The sequence below is a fragment of the Brachyhypopomus gauderio genome, chromosome 19, assembly GCF_052324685.1.
Source record: "Brachyhypopomus gauderio isolate BG-103 chromosome 19, BGAUD_0.2, whole genome shotgun sequence".
In the NCBI taxonomy this organism is placed as follows: domain Eukaryota; kingdom Metazoa; phylum Chordata; class Actinopteri; order Gymnotiformes; family Hypopomidae; genus Brachyhypopomus; species Brachyhypopomus gauderio.
The window spans coordinates 12178744-12201243 of NC_135229.1; the positions used below are offsets into that span (position 1 = coordinate 12178744).

General features: G+C 49.8%; 1 protein-coding gene across 1 annotated transcript in view; it reads right to left on the minus strand.

Moving 5' to 3' along the window:
- The window catches only part of LOC143483026 (nuclear factor of activated T-cells, cytoplasmic 1-like), a 58482-nt gene extending 38339 nt beyond the window's left edge, over nt 1-20143 (minus strand). The window contains 6 exon segments of the mRNA XM_076981693.1: nt 102-242; nt 1453-1625; nt 4314-4516; nt 14146-14305; nt 15871-16939; nt 19673-20143. Of these exon segments, the coding sequence (XP_076837808.1) occupies nt 102-242; nt 1453-1625; nt 4314-4516; nt 14146-14305; nt 15871-16939; nt 19673-19799 (1873 nt within the window). The 5' untranslated portion in view covers nt 19800-20143.
- Between the last annotated feature and the right edge of the window lie 2357 nt (nt 20144-22500).

Genomic DNA, 22500 nt, shown 5'->3' on the forward strand with positions numbered 1-22500 from the left:
GAGAGAGAGAGAGAGAGAGAGAGAGAGAGAGAGGGACAGAGTTTTGGACACAGGGGAGGGGAGGTCATGGCGGAGACGGGGGGTGACGGTGTCAGGCTCACCTTGGGCCTTCTCCACGAACATGACCTTGGAGTCGGGGAGGAAGTTGTGTCCGTTGAGAAGCATCCTCTTGCCCCCCGTGGCGGGGTAGGTGTCCACGCTCTGCTTCTCCACCAGGGGGAGCTCCTGAGCAGAGCGCTGGGCTGCAGGCGAACAGACATGAGTCACGGGGGATGCCCGTCGGACACGCCCCCAGCCCCTCCCCCGGACCGCCCACAAGCCCGCCTCCCTCCACCTGACGCCCATACAGCCCCTTCACTCCAGGGCTCTGTTAGGCTAACAGGTAACTCTCCTACTTAGCTAACACCCCTACGTAACTTCTCCTAATAGCGCAAAGACTATTAAACCCACATTAAAGCTGTTCTGGCTATAAATACCAGCCCAGGAGTTGATCCTAAACATGTTTCATATCAATATGTTCACGGTGACTTGCCTGTTAAGCAGATCTAGTTTGCTCATCTTCCTCATCAATGTATTTACTTTTGATGAGTCATTCTTTTAAAGGACCAGCTGGACTCCATAAGGTTTTATGGTGCGGGTCACGGGCCCCTTGGTCGTGACGGCTGTTTTCACAGCCAGAAACACCGGAAATGTGTGCAGCACCGAACCACGCATCGAATCCACTTTATCGACTTGTTATTGGGATTTTGGCAAACGAATCCTGGCTGTGTGAGATGTTTTAATAAGCAACAAAGGCAGAGCTGAAGCCCATCTGATTGGCTGAAACGCAAGGCGAGCTGGTCGCATGGTGTTTGATCTGGGGTTTGGCACGAACGAGGGAATGACATCATCAAGGCTAACGCTAGAGATCAACGCCCCCTTTCCTGCACACTTCTGTGGTCATGACGTCAGCGCGTCAACCGGACGGTTCCACCCGGGTGTCCGGTCACGCAGAGGCTGAAGATGATGAACCCACATGACAAATAACCTTCCCTGTGTAAATAACTAAATACTGACTCATACTACTATCTGAACTGAAATGTGTGTGTGTGTGTGTGTGTCTGTGTCTCTGTGTTGGGGGCAGTGGGTTCTACCATCACTGAGTGAAATAATGAGCAATGTTGTAAAGGCAAAACACTATGAACATCTGAGAGATTCTGTGTGTGTGTGTGTGTGTGTGTGTGTGTGTATGAGTGTGCATGTGCATGTGTTTGCATGCATGTTTGTGTGTATGCGTGTGTGCATGTGGGTGTGTGTATGTGTGTGTGCGTTTGTGTGTGTGGGTGCGTGTGTGTTTGTGTGGGTGTGTGTGTGTGTATGTGTTTATGTGTGTGTGTGTGTGTGTGTGTGTGTGTGTGTGTATGTGTGTGCGTGTGTGTTTGTGTGGGTATGTGTGTGTGCGCACACACTTACAGCACTCGATGGGGTTGGAGGAGACCTGCAGAGACACGGTCCTGCCGTTGGGCTGGTCGATGTGGACACGGAACACCATGCGGACGCGTGTGTTCTTGCGTCCGATGTCCGTCTCGCCCTTCCTCAGCTCAATGTCTGAGTTGCGCAGCTTCAGGATTCCAGCACAGTCGATTCTGTTAAGATGGCAGGAAGGCAATTACTGCTGGGCACAGTGTGTGTGGGTAAACCACGAGATTGTCGAGACTATTTCGCCACGACACGCGGCTTCCTGCTCTGCTGCTAGACTAAGTCTAAGACTAAGATTAAGACTAAGTCTAAGACTAAGATTAACACTAAGATTAAGTCTAAGACTAAGACTAAGACTAAGCAAGACTGGTGGAGGGCGGGGACACGAGCCAATCACTATTCACTATCACTGCAATCACACGCGCAACGTCGCTTGGCTCGTGCTGATAGTTCTGATAAATCGAATCCCGAAGGTTGCTTATTAAAAACTGCTGAAGGTGCATTTCAGTTTTATTGGACAGAAAGTTCTGGAAACACTGGCTGTGTCTGAATGCAGACCAGGACCTCTGTCCCATTCGAACCCTTGATCCCTGTTCTAACCTAACTACTTCCCTGGCGTCCCTGTTGTGATAGGTATCCGGTGATGCGTTGGACACCAGACGTGCCTGCCCCTGTGGCTCCGCCCCCTTCAGCTCCTGACCCCGCCCCAGCTGTACTTCAGCTGAGTAGCTCATGGCAATAGGCTGCTAATGAATGCCACATTTAAGAGAGAAGGAAGGTTTGGTGAGTCTGCCGTTTTCAATATCTCCAATTCTTCCTCCCACACAGCCTCTTTCTGGGGGATTTTCCTTCATGGTACTTCGAAATGAAAAAAGGCATCACTTTTCAGACTGGCCTTTTAAAATATATATATAATAATTAAATAACATTAAAACTTAGCTGGTAAAAAAAGTGGAGAATCCACATGGGATATGGCTTGGCATTCCAGTTATTTTACATCTGAGCTTTTGGGCTGAATTCCTGGAACTTGGTAAATGTCAGGTTTTATACAAATCTGTTTTTTCTTCACCTTGGTTAGCTACCATTTGAACACATAGAAAAGACCACAAGAAGCACACAAGAAGTAGTGTCTGATGTCTGTTTCGGGCAACTCTCATTTTAGTGAAACGCATTATGAGGGCCCTGTTCCACGGTTTATGGTTGCATGGCTTGTAGTACTGAACCAATTTAATGTGTCAAAGTGTTCATATATTTTAAAGAACGCACTCTGTAGCTCTTTGCCAAAGGAAAAGTCCCGCTTGAGCTCCTCCGGTGGCATTTAAAGAGACTCTGCAATGATCCGTGTGGGTTGACGGGCATTTCCGTGAAACCAGGCCAAAAGCGTCTACCCTCCTAGCAATCATATTGCTCTTTCCGCTGTTAATACTCGCTCTGAGCAGCATAATTAAGAAGCCAAGGAAATGATAGGAAAGGAATGACCTCATCTGTCTTAACGGACACGGACCAATTAGGGACACACTCTCGGTTGGTGCATGCTCCCTGACGAAACCACCCAACGGCCGGGTCTTCTGCGGTTCTTGAATCGGGTCTCGATGCATGTCGTGTCCCCTCTGACACACCTGCTCACCCCCGCTCCGGTTTGCGGGGTAATGGATAGGCCCTTCATGACCTGAAACAGGTGTACCTGGGCAGGGAACACCGAGAGCTGGACCTGAGGATCCAGAACTAGCTGACTGGGAGTGTCCACCAGAGGGGGCGGGAACGGAAGTGTGTGTGTGTTTGTGTGCGTGTGTGTGTGTGTGGGGGGGGGGGGGTTTCTCATTGTCTTGGGTCTTATCAGCCGCTGCTCGTCTGTGGTTGGATGGAAAGACCACATCAGCAAGCGCCTCCGCAGTCTTTAAAGACAGAAAAAAACCCTCTGCCCACACTTTCCTGCCCGACGGCGGCATGATAAAACCTCTGCGCTCCACTCACACACGGGTGACATTTCAGCGGCAGTTCCCGCCCCCTAGGTTGTTGTTGATCAGGTGACCTGGTGTAACCGCTCCCGCTGTAGTCTGCCTGATTCTGCACAGGCCTATAACTGAATTAACCGCCGGCATCGCCTACAGAACATCTCCATTAGATACCCACCGCCTCTCTGGTCTGCTTCTCCTTGAGCTGTGTCAAAAACAGCTCACACAGGGTCCTGATTGGTGGAAACCAAGTTGCTGGCCAACATTCTTGGACAAAACACATTTAATCTCAGAAAAACAACAGGGGGTGTGTGTGACGTTTGGGGGGGGGGGGTTGACGTAAGGTTACGTAACCCAGTCTGGGTCCGACGCCTTTCTGGGAAGATGGCCAGCAGAGATGCGGAGGAGGGAAGCCCCAGACCAGGAGCTCCAACGGCCCTGGGGACGCTGGTGCCCCTGGTGGGCGGAGATGGAGGCGGGGTTAGGGGTGGGGTTGGGGGCGTGTCTGTGAATGATCCAGGCTTGGGCTAGACGGGAGGAAGGATGAGGTCTGCGTGGAAATCCCATGGCGACAAAGGATATCGGGCCAGATAGAATACATCAGCTATCAGGAGCTGTGTAGGGACCCAGACAGCCGGCGGGGTCGGACCGGGGGGGCCCTGGGGTGATACCGGCCGGTTTATTTTGCTGGCCTGTTTAAAATGGGGCTCGCTTAGGGGATGAACTCTTATCTGAGGAGTTAGCCGTCACTATGGTTATCTCTAAAGGAAAGGCATGAGAATGGTGACAGAGATGTGTTTAAAGCAAACGACTGAGAACCACTGGGTGGGTCTCACACACACACACACACACACACACACACACACACACACACACACACACACACAGGGACACACTCACATGGCACGCATGTTGTTCTCCGGCAGCAGAGGGATCTCCAGCACCTTGGTGTTGGACTGCATGGCCTCGTGGCTGGCGGTGGACACGGTCTTGCCGGTGATGCGGTGCACCTGGTAGAAGGCGTGCGGACGCAGGAGGCGGTCGTCGGCCGTGCCGATGAACAGCTGCAGCGTCAGTGGCTCGCTGTCCATGTACCCGTACAGCTGTCGACAAATCAGACACGGCCAGATCAGTTCCCTCGCCAAAGACCCGCCCCTCCTCGGGAAACCCCGCCTCCTTCCATTGTGATTATATGAACATATCGGGCTTACGGCGTCCTGATAGCTTTTAGTCCAAAAACAGGAGGCACAAGTGTGGTAGCAAAGTGCGTGACAGCAACGTTTATGTAGTCGCTAGGGTCGTAGACAAGGAGCTTTACCTTTATCTCGGGTTGTTCTGCCTGCTAAGAGAGTGCCGTTTGGGGTTGGAGATCCTTAAAGGTGGTTTTGATCATCAGCCACCTTTGAGGCGTTCTGCTATCTGCTTGCCTATTTGCTATGGCACGACAGAGCTGGACCCAAGGTCCTGTTGCTTTAGCATTCATTAAAACCTTCATAGTGGCCACGATGTGTAGGATCACAGCAGACGCTGACTTACTGGACAGCCGTGAAAGGGCACAGATAACGAGTGAATTATTTTAAGAACATTTTCAACAGCCCTGTGTGACTACTACTGTCACAAGGTTTCAACCTAATATTTTAGTAATGTAAAATTCTAGGTTGTTTTTCCATGACACCCAATGAGATTTTAACAGTATTACAGGAAACATATTAGGTGTCCTGTAATGATGCTGTATTTTCAGAAACAATAACTCAGCACACGCTCTATAAAATATAGAAAAGCCACGTCAATGACTAACATTAGGAATAAACAGGAGGAAAGGTTTATCCAGGGTATAGGCAGGCCATTCAAAATGATGCTTTATTGGACAGGAGTTAGTCATTTCTCTTTTTCTCTGCCCGTACTGACTTAAAAACGTTACTCTCTGGGAATTAAATGAAACCAGAAAGGGAAAAGATGTCTCATTCTGTTCCACCTTACACAGTGTTACTGAGAACGGGGACCCAGTGTTAGCATAACTCGCGCCGCTAGTCGCCACCACGATGTCCTGAGCGCTTTCCGACACGAAAAGAAACGCGTTATGATTGTCATTACGGCTTGCTGTGCACCATTTCAGCTCCAGAGACAAAGCCACACTGAGATGAAAGGTGAAGTGTGAGAAGAGGCCCACCCCCTCCACTTTCAAACAGGTACCACTTCCTGTCTCGCCCGCTAGCACTTAGCCCCTCTGCTCTCCAATAAAAACCACTTCAACACGAGCAGGGAGAACAAATGATGCTTACACACACAGATAGAAACCATTAGTCAACAGTGAGTGGCGAACACTTAGGTCCAGCCTGCTAGTGATGCTCATAAATACATAAACACGGCGCTGTATCTGAATGGCATTAAAACAATAACAAATAAAACGATATCACAAAGTATCAAACGGGCACGTTTTCCTAGATTGGTCGGTGGTGGGTTTCCTGGAGTACCGCCAGCTCCTCGGTGGAGACAGGCAGATAGACTGTAGTTTTTGAGCGACAAAATCGGTGGCTTTAGTGTAATCAGGACCCTCTGTCTGCAGGGCCACCATCTCAGCACTGTGGGTGGGCATCTGAACATCTCCCCGAAATAGCAAGAAGAAACTTTCAGGATGCCTGAAAAACACTATGACCAGAAGCCTTCCAACTGCTGGGATGGGCAACCAAGACTGGACCCAACTGGTTTTGCTAGCCACATGTTAGACTGCCTTAATAAGCAAATAAGACAGACCTGCCAAGATAAAAGACATCTGGGAGATCCAAACACTTTCACTGTCATCACTTACTGAGCGACAGTGATTTCAGGTCTCTGGCCGATGAGGTTTCGTTCAGCGAACGGCAAGGCTGTCAAACTAAATCACCGGGGCCATGCTTATTTAAGTGACTAAGTCATCTACCAGAACGCAGGCTTCATGTAACCTATGACATAATCTGATTAATGCTTTCATAATTACCTTTGGGGCATAGGATAGGGGTGAAGGTGACTGTGATGGAGTTGGGGGTGATGGGGGGGGGGGGGGGGGGGTTGCGGGGGGTGTTGGAGGACAAGCAGTGAAGGGAGCTCGAGGTGTCACTGGAAATTTCTGTTCAATCTGTTTCTATGCCACACAGTGAAAAACAACAAAAAGCATGAGGTGAAAATGAGCGTTACTCTTCAAGCAGGCAGACAGGAGCAGGCTGAATAAAGCCACTCCACTAGCATTCCCTTCGCCCACATTTAGCTGTTAAATTTGACTCACAGCTTTTGAGAGAAAGGAAGATCTGTTTCTTAACCTTACTGCCGAGCATGACATGCTAGCCAAGATGAGTAAATGTTTACAGGGAGAACGCTAGAACGCAGTCATTATTCTGATTTTTTACTGGACCATCTCGTGTGTGTGCCAACTCCTGAGAACGCTGCGTACGAACGTCAGGTCTCTCTCGCCAGCGAATGTTGGCTAATGATCTAACACGCGCGGCTCGTTTGCTCTCTATAGAGTCGCGCAGCTGTCCAGAGCGCTAGTCACATATGCTAGACATCAGCGAGGCACGCCGGGGTCAGGGGCTTCTTGAAGTCGTGGCCTCCCTGGAGAGCACTTCATCTCCGTGGTGACCTCACCACCACGCTCGCTCGGTTTATTATATTTTACTCGCTGTGTCACCGCTGCTAATTAGCTTCAGGCCCTGTTGCGCTACCAAGCACCCGTTGACAAAAAGGCAAAGTGTTTTTTTTCCTTTCATAGAGGAAAAAAAACAGAGGTTTAGAAAAAGCCATTTTTAAACGGCTGATGGGTAGGCCGTCCTGCTTCTCCGTGATCCAGTCATACATCTCAGGTCCATTTAAAGCCACGGCTGCGTGACCTTTGTGCTTTTCCACAATCTCAAGCCCTCTGTTAGAGGAACCAAGCATTACATCAGTGGTCTTGCATCTGCTGTAGGGTTTCCGCAAAGATACAGCTCTTTATTCGGGGGGTCCACGGGTCCGTCAGTGTTCTGAGATATCGCTCAAAGTGAAAGTGACCTCATGCGCGAGAGGAAGTGATTAATGACGTCAGGGAATTCACGTTGACGCTGGTCTTCCCGACAATAAAGGAACGTGGTCGGTCCCCCTTGAGACGACCTCACTAGATTCGTTTACCATATGTGCTCTCCCCTAAGTTCCCAATCCCCCATCATCACCAGCACCACCAGTACCAGAACCACCACCTCCCAGTCTGTCTCCCTCCACACACATGGGAACGCAGTCTAAAATGGCAGCCTAAACGATCGTTCCCATCACGTTGAGGTAAAAGGAGCAGACAGCTGTGAGGCGTGTTGACAGGCTCCGGCCGTCTCCTGCTTTACATAAGAGTCAGGGTGGTGAGTGTCGGCCCATGACAGGGCCAGACCCTGCCGGCCTGCTATCTCATAATGCAACTGAATTACCATGGAAATGTGTTTTTATTCATTATAGTTGGGATGACATGTGAAATATGTCAGTATGATGGAGCTCTAGTGTAGTTTGTGCAGTAGCAGGGACTTGTACGTATTAGTGAAATGTACTCTTTGGAAAAACATCAGTCCTGCTGCGTTGACCAGCTCCACGATTTGCAATAGGAACATTTGTTTAAGGAAATCAGGGTGATGAGTGGTGCGAGACCAGGCTTCGAGCCTACCTCGGGTCTCTGATTCTGTCTCTTCTCTCTCCCTCTTTTCTTTCTCTCTCCTTCTGTTCATTGCGGTGAGTAGGAATGTCATGGTCTAGTCCACGTGGCGCAGGGTGTGTGTGTGTGTGTGTGTGTTTGGGGGGGAGCCAGTGAGGGAGTGGGCAGGGAGGGGGGACCAGACCTCAGCCCCATTATCACATTTGCTTAGTAGTGCTGACAGCCACCCGCGAGGTCTCTCCATACCAAATTAAATCTACACTCATCCAAGTCTCCTCCTTCCTGCTCCAAACCCCACTTTACACCTCTCCACTGCTGCGTGCAGAACGTTCCCTCATCCCATGCTCACACATATCACTTTATTGCCATTGGCTCCATCGCCTACCCAGGATGCATTTCTGCTCCTCGTCGGGGATCCGGAGGCAAGCCGAGGACCCTTCGAGATCCAGACGGGAAAGCCACGGGGTCCTGGGTCTGGTGATCGTGGAGCGCAGAGCCCTCTGTAGGCTACAGATCTTGAAATGACTGCTTAGGACCTGGGGCCCCTTGCCAAAGGCTACACACTGACGTGTGCAGGATTCCGGCGGTCCGCCGTCCGAGAGGCCGCGTCTGATGCCTCTCCTCATAAATCTGTGGCGTTCGCCTCAAACCGAAGAAAATGCTCACGTTGCGCAACATTCCACAGGTCACCCCACGACTGTAATTAGTGGTCTGCCGATCCCAAGGCCTTGATTAAGGAGAGGCTCTCCACAAACAAGGGGAACTGGACACCGGGTGTTTATTAGATCTTTGCTAAGTCAAAATAAGACATTAATAATTTGCAATATGATACACAGGCCTCTTCACTTTCACAGATGAAATTTTAACGCTGGCAAAAGCTCATCAATATGAAGAAAAGATGTTTTCACCCCTTGCTTGGGATTCCAAGCTTGTAAGATAGTGTTCTGTCCTGCAGAAACCATCCGCATAAGGACAGCTATCCGAACAAACTAGCGGAAACCTGTTAGCATGAGTGCATTAGCATAATGTGTGAGTTGGCACAAATTAGCTTTTAATTATTATTTGAAATGAGGAGTGTTCCTGGACTGGTAAAAGTGACCAGATGTGTAGAACGTGGAAAACATTGTACCAGATGAGAACATTCCCTTAGGCTTGGACATCAGAGCAGTCAAGCGCCAGATAACCAGATTTCTAGAGGGCCCCAGCCGTGGACAATGGTGTCTGATATTCCATGTGTACAGTTCAGCACTAGTTAGGGGAATGGTAGCTAACTCATGCATTGTAGGATTTTATAAAAGACAGCAGGTTATGTTCAGGGGCCACGCCCATCAGAAAACAGCCTAATTCTGTGTAGTTCAGCTTTGGCAAATACATTTCATATCAGTTTCAAACTAATGGAAAACCCACCAGGCCCCACTTGGGTCTTTGAGCCAAAGGTAGTCCTTGACATTCCGGCCAGAATGCCTTAGGAAAACCAGCGTGCAGATGTTGACTACAGCTGTGGTGTGGCATCAGGCCTTTTCCGCAGATTGGGGGGTGACTGGGGTGGCGGAGGGTTGTGGGATGGGGGTATCCCCCTAACGGTGGTGTGGTCAGCAGGAGCTAGTAAAGCGGAAAAGCATCCCAAGGGGTGAGACGTCTGCATTACGAGGCAGTCACGTTGAATTGGAAGCTCTAAAAACCAGAAGCCGGCGATTAGAGAGCTGTAACTAAACTACAGAAAGGCCCGGACAGGAGGCAGGCGGGCGGCTAGATGACAGACCGCTAACGCAGAACATCTTTTATCGCCCCCCACCACACACACATACCCCACCCCCACCCTCCAGCCCCGGGGGTGTCGCACAGAGAGAAAATGATGTCATGAAAGGAAGTTTCCTAAACAAAGAGGAGCCTGTGTGTTTGGCACCAACCGTGGAAGGGGGTTAGAAAAACACCTCCACTCATTACGGCCGTACGGCAGAAAGGAGATGACAACTAATGAGCAGGGTAGTGGCGGAGAGAAACGCAGGCGGCCAGGGTGGGAGTGGGGGGGGGGGGGGGGGGGGGGGGGTGACAGACCTGCGTGAAAACACGAGTCCATTACAGCGGTCACAGATGAAGTCTGAGAAACCTGTGAACAAAGATTCCCACTGCCGTATCTGAAGTGTCCATGCGTCCACAGTGTCCCCCCCCACGGACACTGTGGCCTGGGCACCGTGGGTGTGGTGGACTGCGGGAGTGCCTCAACCACCACCATCACCCCCAACCTCCCCCCTCGTCAGCCTGTGCTGCCCCCCCGGGGGTGCCACCAGGCCTCGGGGTCCTTTAATCAGTAGGAAGCGCTGCATCCTCGGGGGCGAGGCGGCCCTGCCGAGCCCTAGCTGTCTGCCTGATGACTCCCCACACCACTACTCCCATGTCACCTTTCTCCATGGCTGCCACCCACCCGCACGCAGCATGGCTCTCCCCGTCCCTGCCTCTGAGGCTCCGAGACCTCAACGGACAGGCCTCTTACTGATGCTCCAGCAGAGAGAGAGAGAGAGAGAGAAAAGAGAAAGAGAGTGGAAAGAGAAACAGATGAGACAAGAGAGATAGAGAAAGGCGGAGAGAGATAAGGAAAGAGAGAAGGAGGAGATACTCCAATATATTCTCAGTGCTGATTTGTGCAATCTATCTATCTATCTATCTATCTATCTATCTATCTATCTATCTATCTATCTATCTATCTATCTATTCACGGGAATACACTGAAAAATAGCACTGAAGTCAGGTGTACCTGCGACTTCACTTAGGAGAGGGCCAGAACCGCACCCCTGCCCCCCGGAACGATCCAGTACCGCGGTCCGGACGGCAGTCATGAGATAGCCCGAGGGGAGACGGCTGTGAGATCCAAAGAGCCTACAGGTAGGTCTACAGGTAGGTCTACAGGTAGGTCTACAGGTAGGTCTACAGGTGATCCAACACTGAGGCTAAAAAGATTCTGCGCCTAAACGCAGTAAATATGCAAAAAAGAAACAGGGAGCAACGGGGGCAGGTTAACGCCATGATGTCGTCGTTGTTATTGTTGTAAAGCACTCATTTTTTTCTCTCACAATCTGCGACCTCACCAGCAAATCCGTGTGGGATGCAGCAGACAGGTCGGACCCAGCGGGCTGCCCTGGCTACCCCCCAACACACACACACACACACACACACACACACACACACACACACACACACACACACACACACACACACACACACACACCCCTACACACTCCCCCAGCCCCTTCCTCACAGTCATGTGTTAGCAAGCTTGCCTTCAGGACTGAGACACGGTTTCGGTGGGGAGGAAATGGCTTATGAGAAACACCTGCGAGGTGATGAATTAGGCTCGAGACCAGGCGTCCAGCAACAGCTGTGCTGGCCAAAGTGCCCGTGTTTGCCTGCAGAGAAAATAAAGGTTCAGGAAAACAGTTGCAGCTTCCCAGACTTCTGACATCACCAGGAGACAGCACCCTTGCAGGCGATGGAGTGTGTGGACCCGGCAGAGGGTGTGTGAGGGTTCGGCAGAGGGTGTGTGTGCCCAGCAGAGGATGTGTGGGTCCAGTCGAGGGAGTACGAGTCTAGAGGATTGCATTATTGATCTCATGACCATGTTCCTGTCAATCACAATCACACAGGCACACACACACAGCACTGTAACCGCAATGAGTAAACACAGAGAGAAAGAGAGAGAGAGAGAGAGAGAGAGAGAGAGAGAGAGAGAGAGAGGCGAAGAGAGAGAGAGAGAGAGAGAGAGAGAGAGAGAGAGAGAGAGAGGTAGATGGAGAGGGGAGGGCCCTTTACGTAAAACAGGTGAGAGTGATGTGAGTCCTCCGAGGGCTGCCAAACACAACAGACAGAGGTGGTTCACTCATGCCACTTTAATTGCGTCAGTATGCGCCACTGCAATTCAGTCCCGCCACATGCTGCATTCACGGGCCATTAATAACACACACTCACACACACATCCACACACACACAAACACACACACACGACGGCGTGTCAGTCAGAAACGTACACACACACTCTTTCTTTCACACTCTTTTTCTTCCTGTCACTCTCCAACACGCACCTGCCCTCACCGAGGGCTTAAGTCAGAAAACGCAAACCACCCTGTTTGACGAAGTCAAGACGTTTTATAAATAATGAGAAAGGTGGAGGACATTTGCAATAAAACGGTGCTGCTTGGTTTCACGACCTTCACGACTGGAATTCCTGGTCAAAACTTTTGGGAATGATCAATATTTTGGAGAAGAATTATACAAACAGCCTTCCTTGTATTACAAAATGTTGTGAATATAACATTTTAATTATCATATATGTAACATTTTAATTGTTATATATATAACATTTTAATTATTATATCTATATATGTCTAAATTTTGCTAGTTTAATTGCCCCTAAAACCTAATTTCCGCTTTAATTTAGTAATGTATTTTTAGTAAATGTACAAATATGATAAACAAATCTGATTGGCCTCAAACCGCACAGATGCCAAAATGTAAACAAAACTAAAGGTTCTGTATATGAAGGTAAATAAAGGTTCTGTATGTGAAGGTTAATAAAGGTTCTGTATGTGAGGGTTTATAAAGGTTCTGTATATGAAGGTAAATAAAGGTTCTGTATGTGAGGGTTAATAAAGGTTCTGTATGTGAGGGTTTATAAAGGTTCTGTATGTGAGGGTTTATAAAGGTTCTGTATGTGAGGGTTTATAAAGGTTCTGTAGCAGGCTGAGTCAAATAAGCTTATACACTCAAGTGTCACAAGCCTGTTTCTAGGCTGAGGCGCGAGGGTGTGATGTGTAAGGGGTGTATAAGGGTGGTGTATAAGGGTGGGGTGTGTGAGGGTGTTTAAGGGTGGTGTATAAGGGTGGGGTGGGTGAGGGTGTATAAGGGTGGTGTATAAGGTTGGGGTGTAAGGGGTGTATAAGGGTGGTGTATAAGGGTGGGGTGCGTGAGGGTGTTTAAGGGTGGTGTATAAGGGTGGGGTGTGAGGGTGGGGTGTGTGAGGGTGTGTAAGGGTGGGGTATATAAGGATGGGGTATATAAGGGTGGTGTATAAGGGTGGGGTGTGAGGGTGGGGTGTGTGAGGGTGTGTAAGGGTGGGGTATATAAGGGTGGGGTATAAGGATGGGGTATATAAGGGTGGGGTGTGTGAGGTGTGTTTAAGGGTGGGGTGTGAGGGTGGGGTGTGTGAGGGTGTGTAAGGGTGGGGTATATAAGGGTGGTGTACAGGGCCGGAGTGGGACACTTTTTCAGCCTGGGAGTTTCATGCCCAAATCCGGCTCAAAATTATTTTTCCCTCCCAATCGGCCCAAACTAGAGATTGACATGAGCCGGCCCATCGGGAATCCTCCCGAATCTCACGATTAGCCAGTCCGGCTCTGGTGGTGTATAAGGGTGGGGTGTGTGAGGGTGTGTAAGGGTGGGGTATATAAGGGTGGTGTATAAGGGTGGTGTATAAGGGTGGGGTGTGAGGGTGGAGTGTGTGAGGGTGTGTAAGGGTGGTGTATATAAGGGTGGTGTATAAGGGTGGGGTGTGAGGGTGTGTAAGGGTGGGGTATATATGAGTGGTGTATAAGGGTGGGGTGTGAGGGTGGGGTGTGTGAGGGTGTGTAACGGTGGGGTATATAAGGGTGGGGTGTGTGAGGGTGTATAAAGGTGGTGTATAAGGGTGGGGTGTGTGAGGGTGTATAAAGGTGGTGTATAAGGGTGGGGTGTATGAGGGTGTATAAGGGTGGTGTATAAGGTTGGGGTGTAAGGGTGGAGTGTGTGAGGGTGTGTAAGGGTGGGGTATATATGAGTGGTGTATAAGCGTGGGGTGTGAGGGTGGGGTGTGTGAGGGTGTGTAACGGTGGGGTATATAAGGGTGGGGTGTGTGAGGGTGTATAAGGGTGGTGTATAAGGGTGGGGTGGGTGAGGGTGTATAAGGGTGGTGTATAAGGTTGGGGTGTAAGGGTGGTGTATATAAGGGTGGTGTATAAGGGTGGGGTGTGTGAGGGTGTTTAAGGGTGGTGTATAAGGGTGGGGTGTGAGGGTGTGTAAGGGTGGGGTATATAAGGGTGGTGTATAAGGGTGGGGTACCTGCACCACCGGGTGTCCTCCTGACAGGGCTTTCACGGCCCCACGGCTCCCCTCTGTCTCATAGTGGGCACGATGGTGGGACTTCGGCTGCACCTCGATCTGGAGGCTGTACGGGCCCGAACAGGACGGCAGCTGCCAATCGAGGGCTGGCAGGGACGGGCTGCCAATCAGAAGACAGACCAGTTACTTAATATGGGCAGCCACACCCACACACTCCCACTGACATACAAACACACAGAGTCTCGGACGCCCTGATCTCACGACTAAAACCAGACGTCACCCCACCGCCAACTCTCCGATCTGGAGTCGCCTATTTCATCGTTGCCTCTAATCTAATCGACTGTAGTCGTGGGCAGACATTTTTTTGCTTCCAAAGTCTGGCTGCTAATTGCTGGATTTTCGTTTTCTCAGAAGAATAATGAAAGAGGCATGTGTTCCATTTGGAGAGATCCACGCAGTGATCAGAGTCTGCGCAGAGCAGTCAGACTCTCAACTGCCTGCATTTTAGTCATGCAATGAAATTTAATGTTTCATTACAGAACTTTATGAAAGTATAAAATCCATCCTAAATGTATTTCGCTCTGGAGGGGCCACAGAGGGCCACAGCACAGTGGCTCGTTTGGTGTTGGTCTCTGCGGCTCCACGGTCCCGTGAGAGCACTAGAAGAGAAGCTCCTACGGTCCAGCGCGAGCACGCTTCAACAGAGCTCCGCGACGCCTCCCCCGGATACCCACCCACCCCTGGGCCCGAGACCCTGGGGCTCTAGAGGTTGTGAGACCACCGGCGTTCCTCTCGGAACATTCTGTGTGTTCGCTGACCCGAGCCTGTTCTCTTCCCTCCACACTTTTATCTCAGCGTGACCTGCCCAGACAGGGACACACTGCAGCCAGACGCACCAGAGCTGACATCACCACTTCCTGCTCACCACTATCACCATCAAACACTTGATTTCCGGCAGGAAAGTGTGCCAGAAGAGGAAAAGCCCGCTTAGAGCATCTCACACACACACACACACACACACACACACACACACACACACACACACACACACACACACACACACACACACACACACACACACACAGTGTTCATAAAAACGAGATTCAAAACAAAATAATAAAAGAATTAGGAGCATGTTTGGGTGTGTTGCTATGGAAGCTGGAACACACACACACACACACACACACACACACACACACACACACACACACACACACACACACAGATACACCACCCTTCAAAAAATAATCTATGAAATGCTTTTGAGCTTCAAAGAAATTCTCTCACACATTCAGCAAGGCTCCTTGCTTGCCACTACTGTGGTCTTTATAGATAAACCTAAATTTACACTTATTGTAAATAAAAGTTTTATTTTAGGATCCTATTTGACAGCAATCACTGACAAAAAAATTGCTGCACTTCAGTTTATATGTTTCATTTTATTTTTGGAGACTTCACAGAAAGACTTAATCTGGATGTAAACAGACTTTGTAATCTGGACGTAAACAGCCATAAATCAGAGATATGGCTGTCCTTTTATGACCAAATTATCCCTCTAAACTTCACCATGTGCTTGAATACAAAAAGCCTATTTAAAAAAAACCCTCACAAATGCCAGACGCTGAAAAAATGCTTCAGACGTCCTCTTTGAGACGGGTTTTTACCCCCACCCACTTCCAGCGCACCATCGGCGTGTTTCTACGTAGCTCGTGTGGTGAGTGGTACCTGATGTAGGCCTTGTGCTTGGGCCAGGAGCAGAGATGGGGAGGCACGTCCAGGAAACTGCTGCAGTAACGCTCCTTCTTGAAGGGGAGGCGGCCGGAGAAGTCGTCCTGGTGGAGCTCCGAGCCGGGGCCCATCTCTTCCCCGTCCGGCTCCACCTTCATGCTCGCGGCCGGCCCGTGGTCCGGGTTGGTCTTGCGGGCCTTGAGCGGAACGCCCTCGCCGAGTTCGGCCAGGCCGTCGGTGCTCAGGGCGTTGATGGCGGCCACGATGGCAGAGTTGGTGTATTGATTGGTGGTGGCCAGCCAGGTTTCGTCGGCCCCGCAGAGCCTGGGGGAGCCCTGGGGGGAGGGGCCGGGCGAGTGGTTGGGCGAGTACGGCGCCGGCCTGTAGGAGGCGCCGTTGAGGGCGTACTTGCGCTTGCCGTTGCTGCCAGCGACGCAAGCCGGCGAGCCGGGCCGGGAGTTACGCGGGAGCCTGGCCCAGCCGTCCTCGCCGGCCACGCTGGCGTGCGGGGAGGTGGAGGGGGAGTGGTGGGGGGAGGAGCCTGAGACGGGGGCGTGAGAGCACGAGAGCAGGGGGGTGGAGCCTTTGGGGGAGACGCAGGGCGACTGCCAGGGAGAGTTCTGGGGCGAGTTGTCGTAGTTGTAGAAGCCGGACTCGTAGGACGCCTCCGAGTTGCAGCTCCGGGAGGACAAGCTGCTGGCCGGGCTGAGGCAGGTCGGGTCGCGGTAGCCGTCGGCGCTGGGCAGAGTCAGCGTCACGATGTTCACGCGCTTGGCCAGGGGGTCCATGCCAGCGTTCTCCTCCTCCACCACCACCTCCGGGATCTGGGTGTAGGTGGTGATCTCGATGCGGGGGCTCTCCAGAGGAGGCGCCCCGTTGGGCCTGAGCCCGGGCGGGAGATAGTAGCTCGATGCCACGGTGTCCTCGTGCAGTCCGTAGCTGGCCTGATGACAGGAGGAGATGACGGGGCTGGTCTGCAGGTTGTGGTACTGCGACGCCAGACAGTGATTCCCCATCCCCAGAGTCAGACCCGAAAGACTCACATTGGGCACGAAGCTAAAGACCTCTGCCAAAAAACCAACACAAAAGCCGAAAAGTCAGTGAAAAACGTCAGGACTCTGCAAAAGGAACACGACGCGTTGCTCTTAATCTTCTACTCAGGTTTAGGTTTAGGCTCAGGTTAAGGTCCGGACTAATCAATCCATTGCTACTGATTCATTAAGATGAACCTTAAACATATTTCTTTTAAAAGTTTGATTTTGTAAAAAGAATGGGAAAACATTTAAATAATGCACCAAATGACATTTTCACTACGCTGTGCATATTAGAATATTAGAATACACCAGGGCTAGAATAAGCTATTCCATTGCTTGAAGTGTAATGAAATGTTTTAATTTCTAAAGAGAACACCGCTGAAGGTCTCAGCTCCGAGATGCTTTCTTTCTTTTTTTCTCTTGTTTTTTTTTTTTTTTTTTTTTTGTGGCAGTCCCCCTCGTCTTTTTGTATCTGGGGAACCGCAGCAGAGCACAAACAGGACACCACGTGAAATGATGAACCCGTCACACACCCCAGAATGCGTGGGCAGGCCAGCTAAAGTTAGCTCATGACGGACTATTTCCAGATGCAGTTACGTTTCAGATAGAAAGCTGAAGTTCTTTTATAGGTTTTGTGGTTTAAAAGATTTATTTGCTTTTGAACTAAAAGTAGCAAAACTATTTCACAACTGAAATTAAAAGTAAGAATGTTGCACTTCACAGCTAAAAAATTGCAGTTCTTTCCTTATTTTCATATATAAATATTACATTATCATCATCATCATCATCATCATCATCATCATCATCATCATTATTACTATAATTATTATTTTGTATTATTGTTGTACAAATATATTATTATATAATATAATATTATATATTGTTATTATTATTACGGTTGTTGTTATAGGATACTATGCCATAAAAATGAAACAAAGTCCAAAGTAGAATGGAGAAGAACTTTTCTAATATGTAGAATACATAAAGAGTTCAATTCTCCCACCTCTGGAAACTGAACAAATGCAGTAATTTGTGATCCAAACAGCGTAAGAAAAGCAAAATCTGCGTCAGTGCGTTTCCGAGCTGCGATATCACAGCGACAAACAATCTTCCATAAATGCTGATGTATAGACTAAGAAAAAAAAAGTTGAGTGACATTATTTCAATTTATTTAAGCTAACAATGAACTGAAATTATTTACAGTTTACTGTCTTACTGAACAAGCTAGGGTACTGAACCTGAACATCGATCAGCGACACCTGCCAACACACCTCTCCCCGTCTCCATCTCTCCCCCTCGGCTGTTGTACTCAAACAGAAAGTTGAAATCAAACTCTGGTTCTTTGTGTCCAGATCCCATCTTGGGCTAAGGGAGTCAGCTTCGCCAGGGACGGTGTGCAGATACAAACGTCTACTCGCTGCTCTGTGAGATGAACAGGGGCGCCGACATCCTGTTCAGTCTCACCAGATCTTCTTATCTTTCTCTTCCTCACACTTCGTTCTGAAGGTTTTTCTGAGCTCCAGATCCGCCCCTCGCTTGTCTCCTTCCGAAACTTCGGTGCACTCCGCAGTTCTCGCAGATGCGGCAGTTATCTGGACTTATCTCCGTGTGAAGACCCGCGGGGTGCTTTCTGTCAACCTGCACGGACCCTTTTGCATTTTCAGGCTCACTGGAGCCGAGCTGGTGGGGATGTTGGAAAGGGAAGTGAGCTGCGTGTGCAGACACCACACGTGCAAGCTCGTGGCAATACGGTAAAATAATAAGCCACCCTTATTATGCAAAGGGGACCCGGTCCGCGTGCGTTAGTTTACAACAGGACAGTGGGGTTTTTACTCACCCCCCGAGCATATAGGCTGGCGTGAGATGAGACGGATAATACCGTTAATCGTATGTCTTAGTGAACTGTGGTAGAAGGCACCGTGGAGGGAGAGAGACAGAGGTTTGGATGAAAAAAAAAGTAGCGGGGAAGAAGGGTACAAAAAAGTGCACCCGTCAGCAGTCTGGCGCAGCAAGGCGACACGCGCGCGCCACACACGCATGCATGAACCAGCCCCAACACCCGTGAGTCTGCTATCAATTATGAGGTTTAAAAAAGCATGGGCTGAAACGCACAGTAATGCTCCGCTCACCACAGAAAGTGCACAGAGACAGAAGTAAACCCAAATCCACAGATCATGACATCAGCTCTGGGCCCCACTAGCTACCGGATTAAGCGCGTGAGACAGTTTTGCTTTGTTGATGTGTGATCTAGGACATTTTCACTATAAATCATGCGTGCAAGTCAAGGACAGATTACTACACGGAGTATTTTTTATCCCATAACTAACAAATAATGTGACAACTAGTATGTTTTCCTAATTCCAACCAGGAGAACACGATGCAGAAATACTGCAGAATACTGTGGCAGATGCTGTGGTTTGTTTGTGGCGATAGCAGCTATGCAGCAATGTTGTAAACAGAATATAACTTAAAAATAATTGCTTGTGGTCACACGGAGAACAGATTTCAGATTTCCACGACTGACAGAGAGAATCACTTCAGCACAGTAACAACTCACTTCAATCTCAGTCAACACCAAGGGCGACTGTGTCAACACTAGCCTTCTGTTCTATTATATTCTATACCAATAAGCAATGATATTCTTCTATTTATTCCTTTCGACTTCATGATGTTTTAAAACTTTGAACCTTTGAAGAATACAAAATGAAAGCAAACACGTTGAAATATATAAGGCGAGTTATGAGTTATGAGCGGCGCGCGCTTACCTTCATCTGCAGACTTCATCCTGGTTTCAGGACACTTCAGGGTTCCGTCCAGCTCCCCCAAACCGGGTTCAAACGGCTGTTTGAAGTTGGCTTTTGAATCAAATCGCACACAGCCAGTCGCGGGCATTCAACTTGTGACAGATTTCAAATTCTCAAATGCAGAAGAGGATAAAATTTCCAATACAGGTAAATAAATTCCGCAAAAAAGAGCAACCGTAACTAGATAAGGTGACGGTGGATGCGGATTACGTGATCAATCTCAAACGTTAAGTTACCGGGTGACCGTCTCCATCACACGCGCCCCGATCACTGGTGTCACTGGTTTGGTGACTTGGTGTGAGTTTTGGTCTGAAGCGCTTTAATAACCTGTGCAGCGCGTTATGCCGTTTCTGCTCCGTCTTTTTTCATCGCGATTTCAGTTTGTCCCGGCGTGAACGACGCACCGCTTGTCGGAGCTGCAGGCTCCGGGCTTTTAACCCCGGGAAACACCTCCTAGCGCGCCGCCCTCTCGCGCAATGACGCGCTGCTCGCGCCGGCGCGCACGCGGAACCTCGCCGTGGAGGGATTCCATCTCCGCGGATCGTGGAGAAAACTGGCACGACTCGAGTCTGGGCGCCCTCGTCCACTTAAATAACGCGTTTTGCCTTTTTCGTTCTTTTTTTTGAAGATTTGCTCCTATATATCCAATATTACATTGAAAAGCACTACGAGTTCTGCTTTAGGCATGTAACAACACGTGTTACTAAAGAATAGAAAAGTCTAATCAAAGAAATCCCAGCTAAATATAATTATTTTGAGAATTAGGTACTGGGGTTGAGGAAGGTCATGCAAGAGTGCATTATAAATGTTATTTACATATAACCGGTGACCTTGATAATGGCAAAGGGAAACGTTGCAATTTAAGATTAAGGATAACAGATAAAATTTTTAATAACCTTGAACCAGAGTGTAAAATAATAACTAGTGCTTCCCTACATAAAGCACACAAATAGTGAAGAGTCACGCTATCATGAGTTCTGCCGTTTTTGATCTCTTTTACAGGTGCAAGTGTTCCTACTCCACTCTGGCTGAGAGGATGCCCTGGGTGGGGGTTTGGGTGGGGGGGGGGGGTTAGTACTTTGTGAAGACTGAAGAATGTAGCTAAGGAAACGTTGGCTGCCTCAGACATTCCAAAAAAGTAACAGGGCTCGGAGGATGGGAAACCCTTTCTCCACCTTTTCTCCACCCTGTTCTCCACCCTTTCTCCACCTTTTCTCCACCCTGTTCTCCACCCTGTTCTCCACCCTTTCTCCACCTTTTCTCCACCCTGTTCTCCACCCTGTTCTCCACCCTGTTCTCCACCCTTTCTCCACCCTGTTCTCCACCCTGTTCTCCACCCTTTCTCCACCCTTTCTCCACCCTGTTCTCCACCCTTTCTCCACCCTGTTCTCCACCCTGTTCTCCACCCTTTCTCCACCCTTTCTCCACCCTGTTCTCCACCCTTTCTCCACCTTTTCTCCACCCTGTTCTCCACCCTTTCTCCACCTTTTCTCCACCCTGTTCTCCACCCTTTCTCCACCCTTTCTCCACCTTTTCTCCACCCTGTTCTCCACCCTGTTCTCCACCCTGTTCTCCACCCTGTTCTCCACCCTTTCTCCACCCTTTCTCCACCCTGTTCTCCACCCTTTCTCCACCCTGTTCTCCACCCTGTTCTCCACCCTGCTCCAACGAGCTCCTCCTTCCCTGCCGTGTGCACTGAGCCCTGGCGCGAGACCTCAGTTCAGCTCTGAAGAACACACATTCACAAAGCAGCAGTGCTCTGGGCACACGCAGCACTGCGCACTGATCCCAGACCAGCAGTTCCGCCTTACTGCAGCGATGCTTTAGTGAGCCGGGCCTTCATCTCAGAGGAGCCCTGCAGAATGTTCTGCGTTGGGTCCACTGGGTGACTAGTGGAGGTCTGACTGACAGCGCGGAGTAATTAGACGTGAACTTACACTCCGGAGGTTGTTGAAAACTGAAGAATCGTCTCATGAAAAGATATATCCACAGACATTTGGAGGGAAGTAGATGTGGAAATGTGTAATGGCACTATCTCTCTCTCTCTCTCTCTCTCTCTCTCTCTCTCTCTCTCTCTCTCTCTCTCTCTCTCTCTCTCTTTCTCTCTCTGCCCACGTCTGTGCTGTGCAGCATTTCACCAGTATATTTGCCTGCTGTGAATGAGACTGGTCATGTAAAATTTGCTTCTGACCTTTTGAACGCTCCAGTCTGGTGTTTTTAACCCTTTGCTGTCCACCACTGGACACAATGGCGCCTCAAAAACGCGGCTGAACGCCGGACGTCCCGTCGAGGGAGTTGCTTGCGTGCTAATCAGTGTCTCCGCATCGCCAGCTGTCGGATCTTTCAGTCATTCCTCAGAACTCACACCTGGACCCCACGACAGCCTCCCAAAGAAAGTGGCAGTGCTGCATGTGAATGGTGGACCTGCTAATCAGCGCAGGAAAACGATGAAGACATCTTCAGACGCACAGACGGGCAGCAGCGGAACAGAAGGTCCAATTAGCCACACGCTGACTGCGCACATATCCACAGCTGCAGCAGCAAAGCCTGCTGGGTAAGACCGGACCCAGAGTCCCTCGGTCACAAACTGGCCTCTCCTCCACGCTCTGGGGGAGGAGAAGGCCCAACGTGGACCACCAGCAGTCTTCACACGCTTCACTGCTCCGTTGATCTTCTCAGACGCTGGGCCTCGTGTAAATTTGTACACACTGTCACGCTTTAGTACGAGATGCAGCACCTTCTGGTTAGACCGGAGAGGAGGAGAAGAGCAGGGTGGAGAGCAGGGTGAA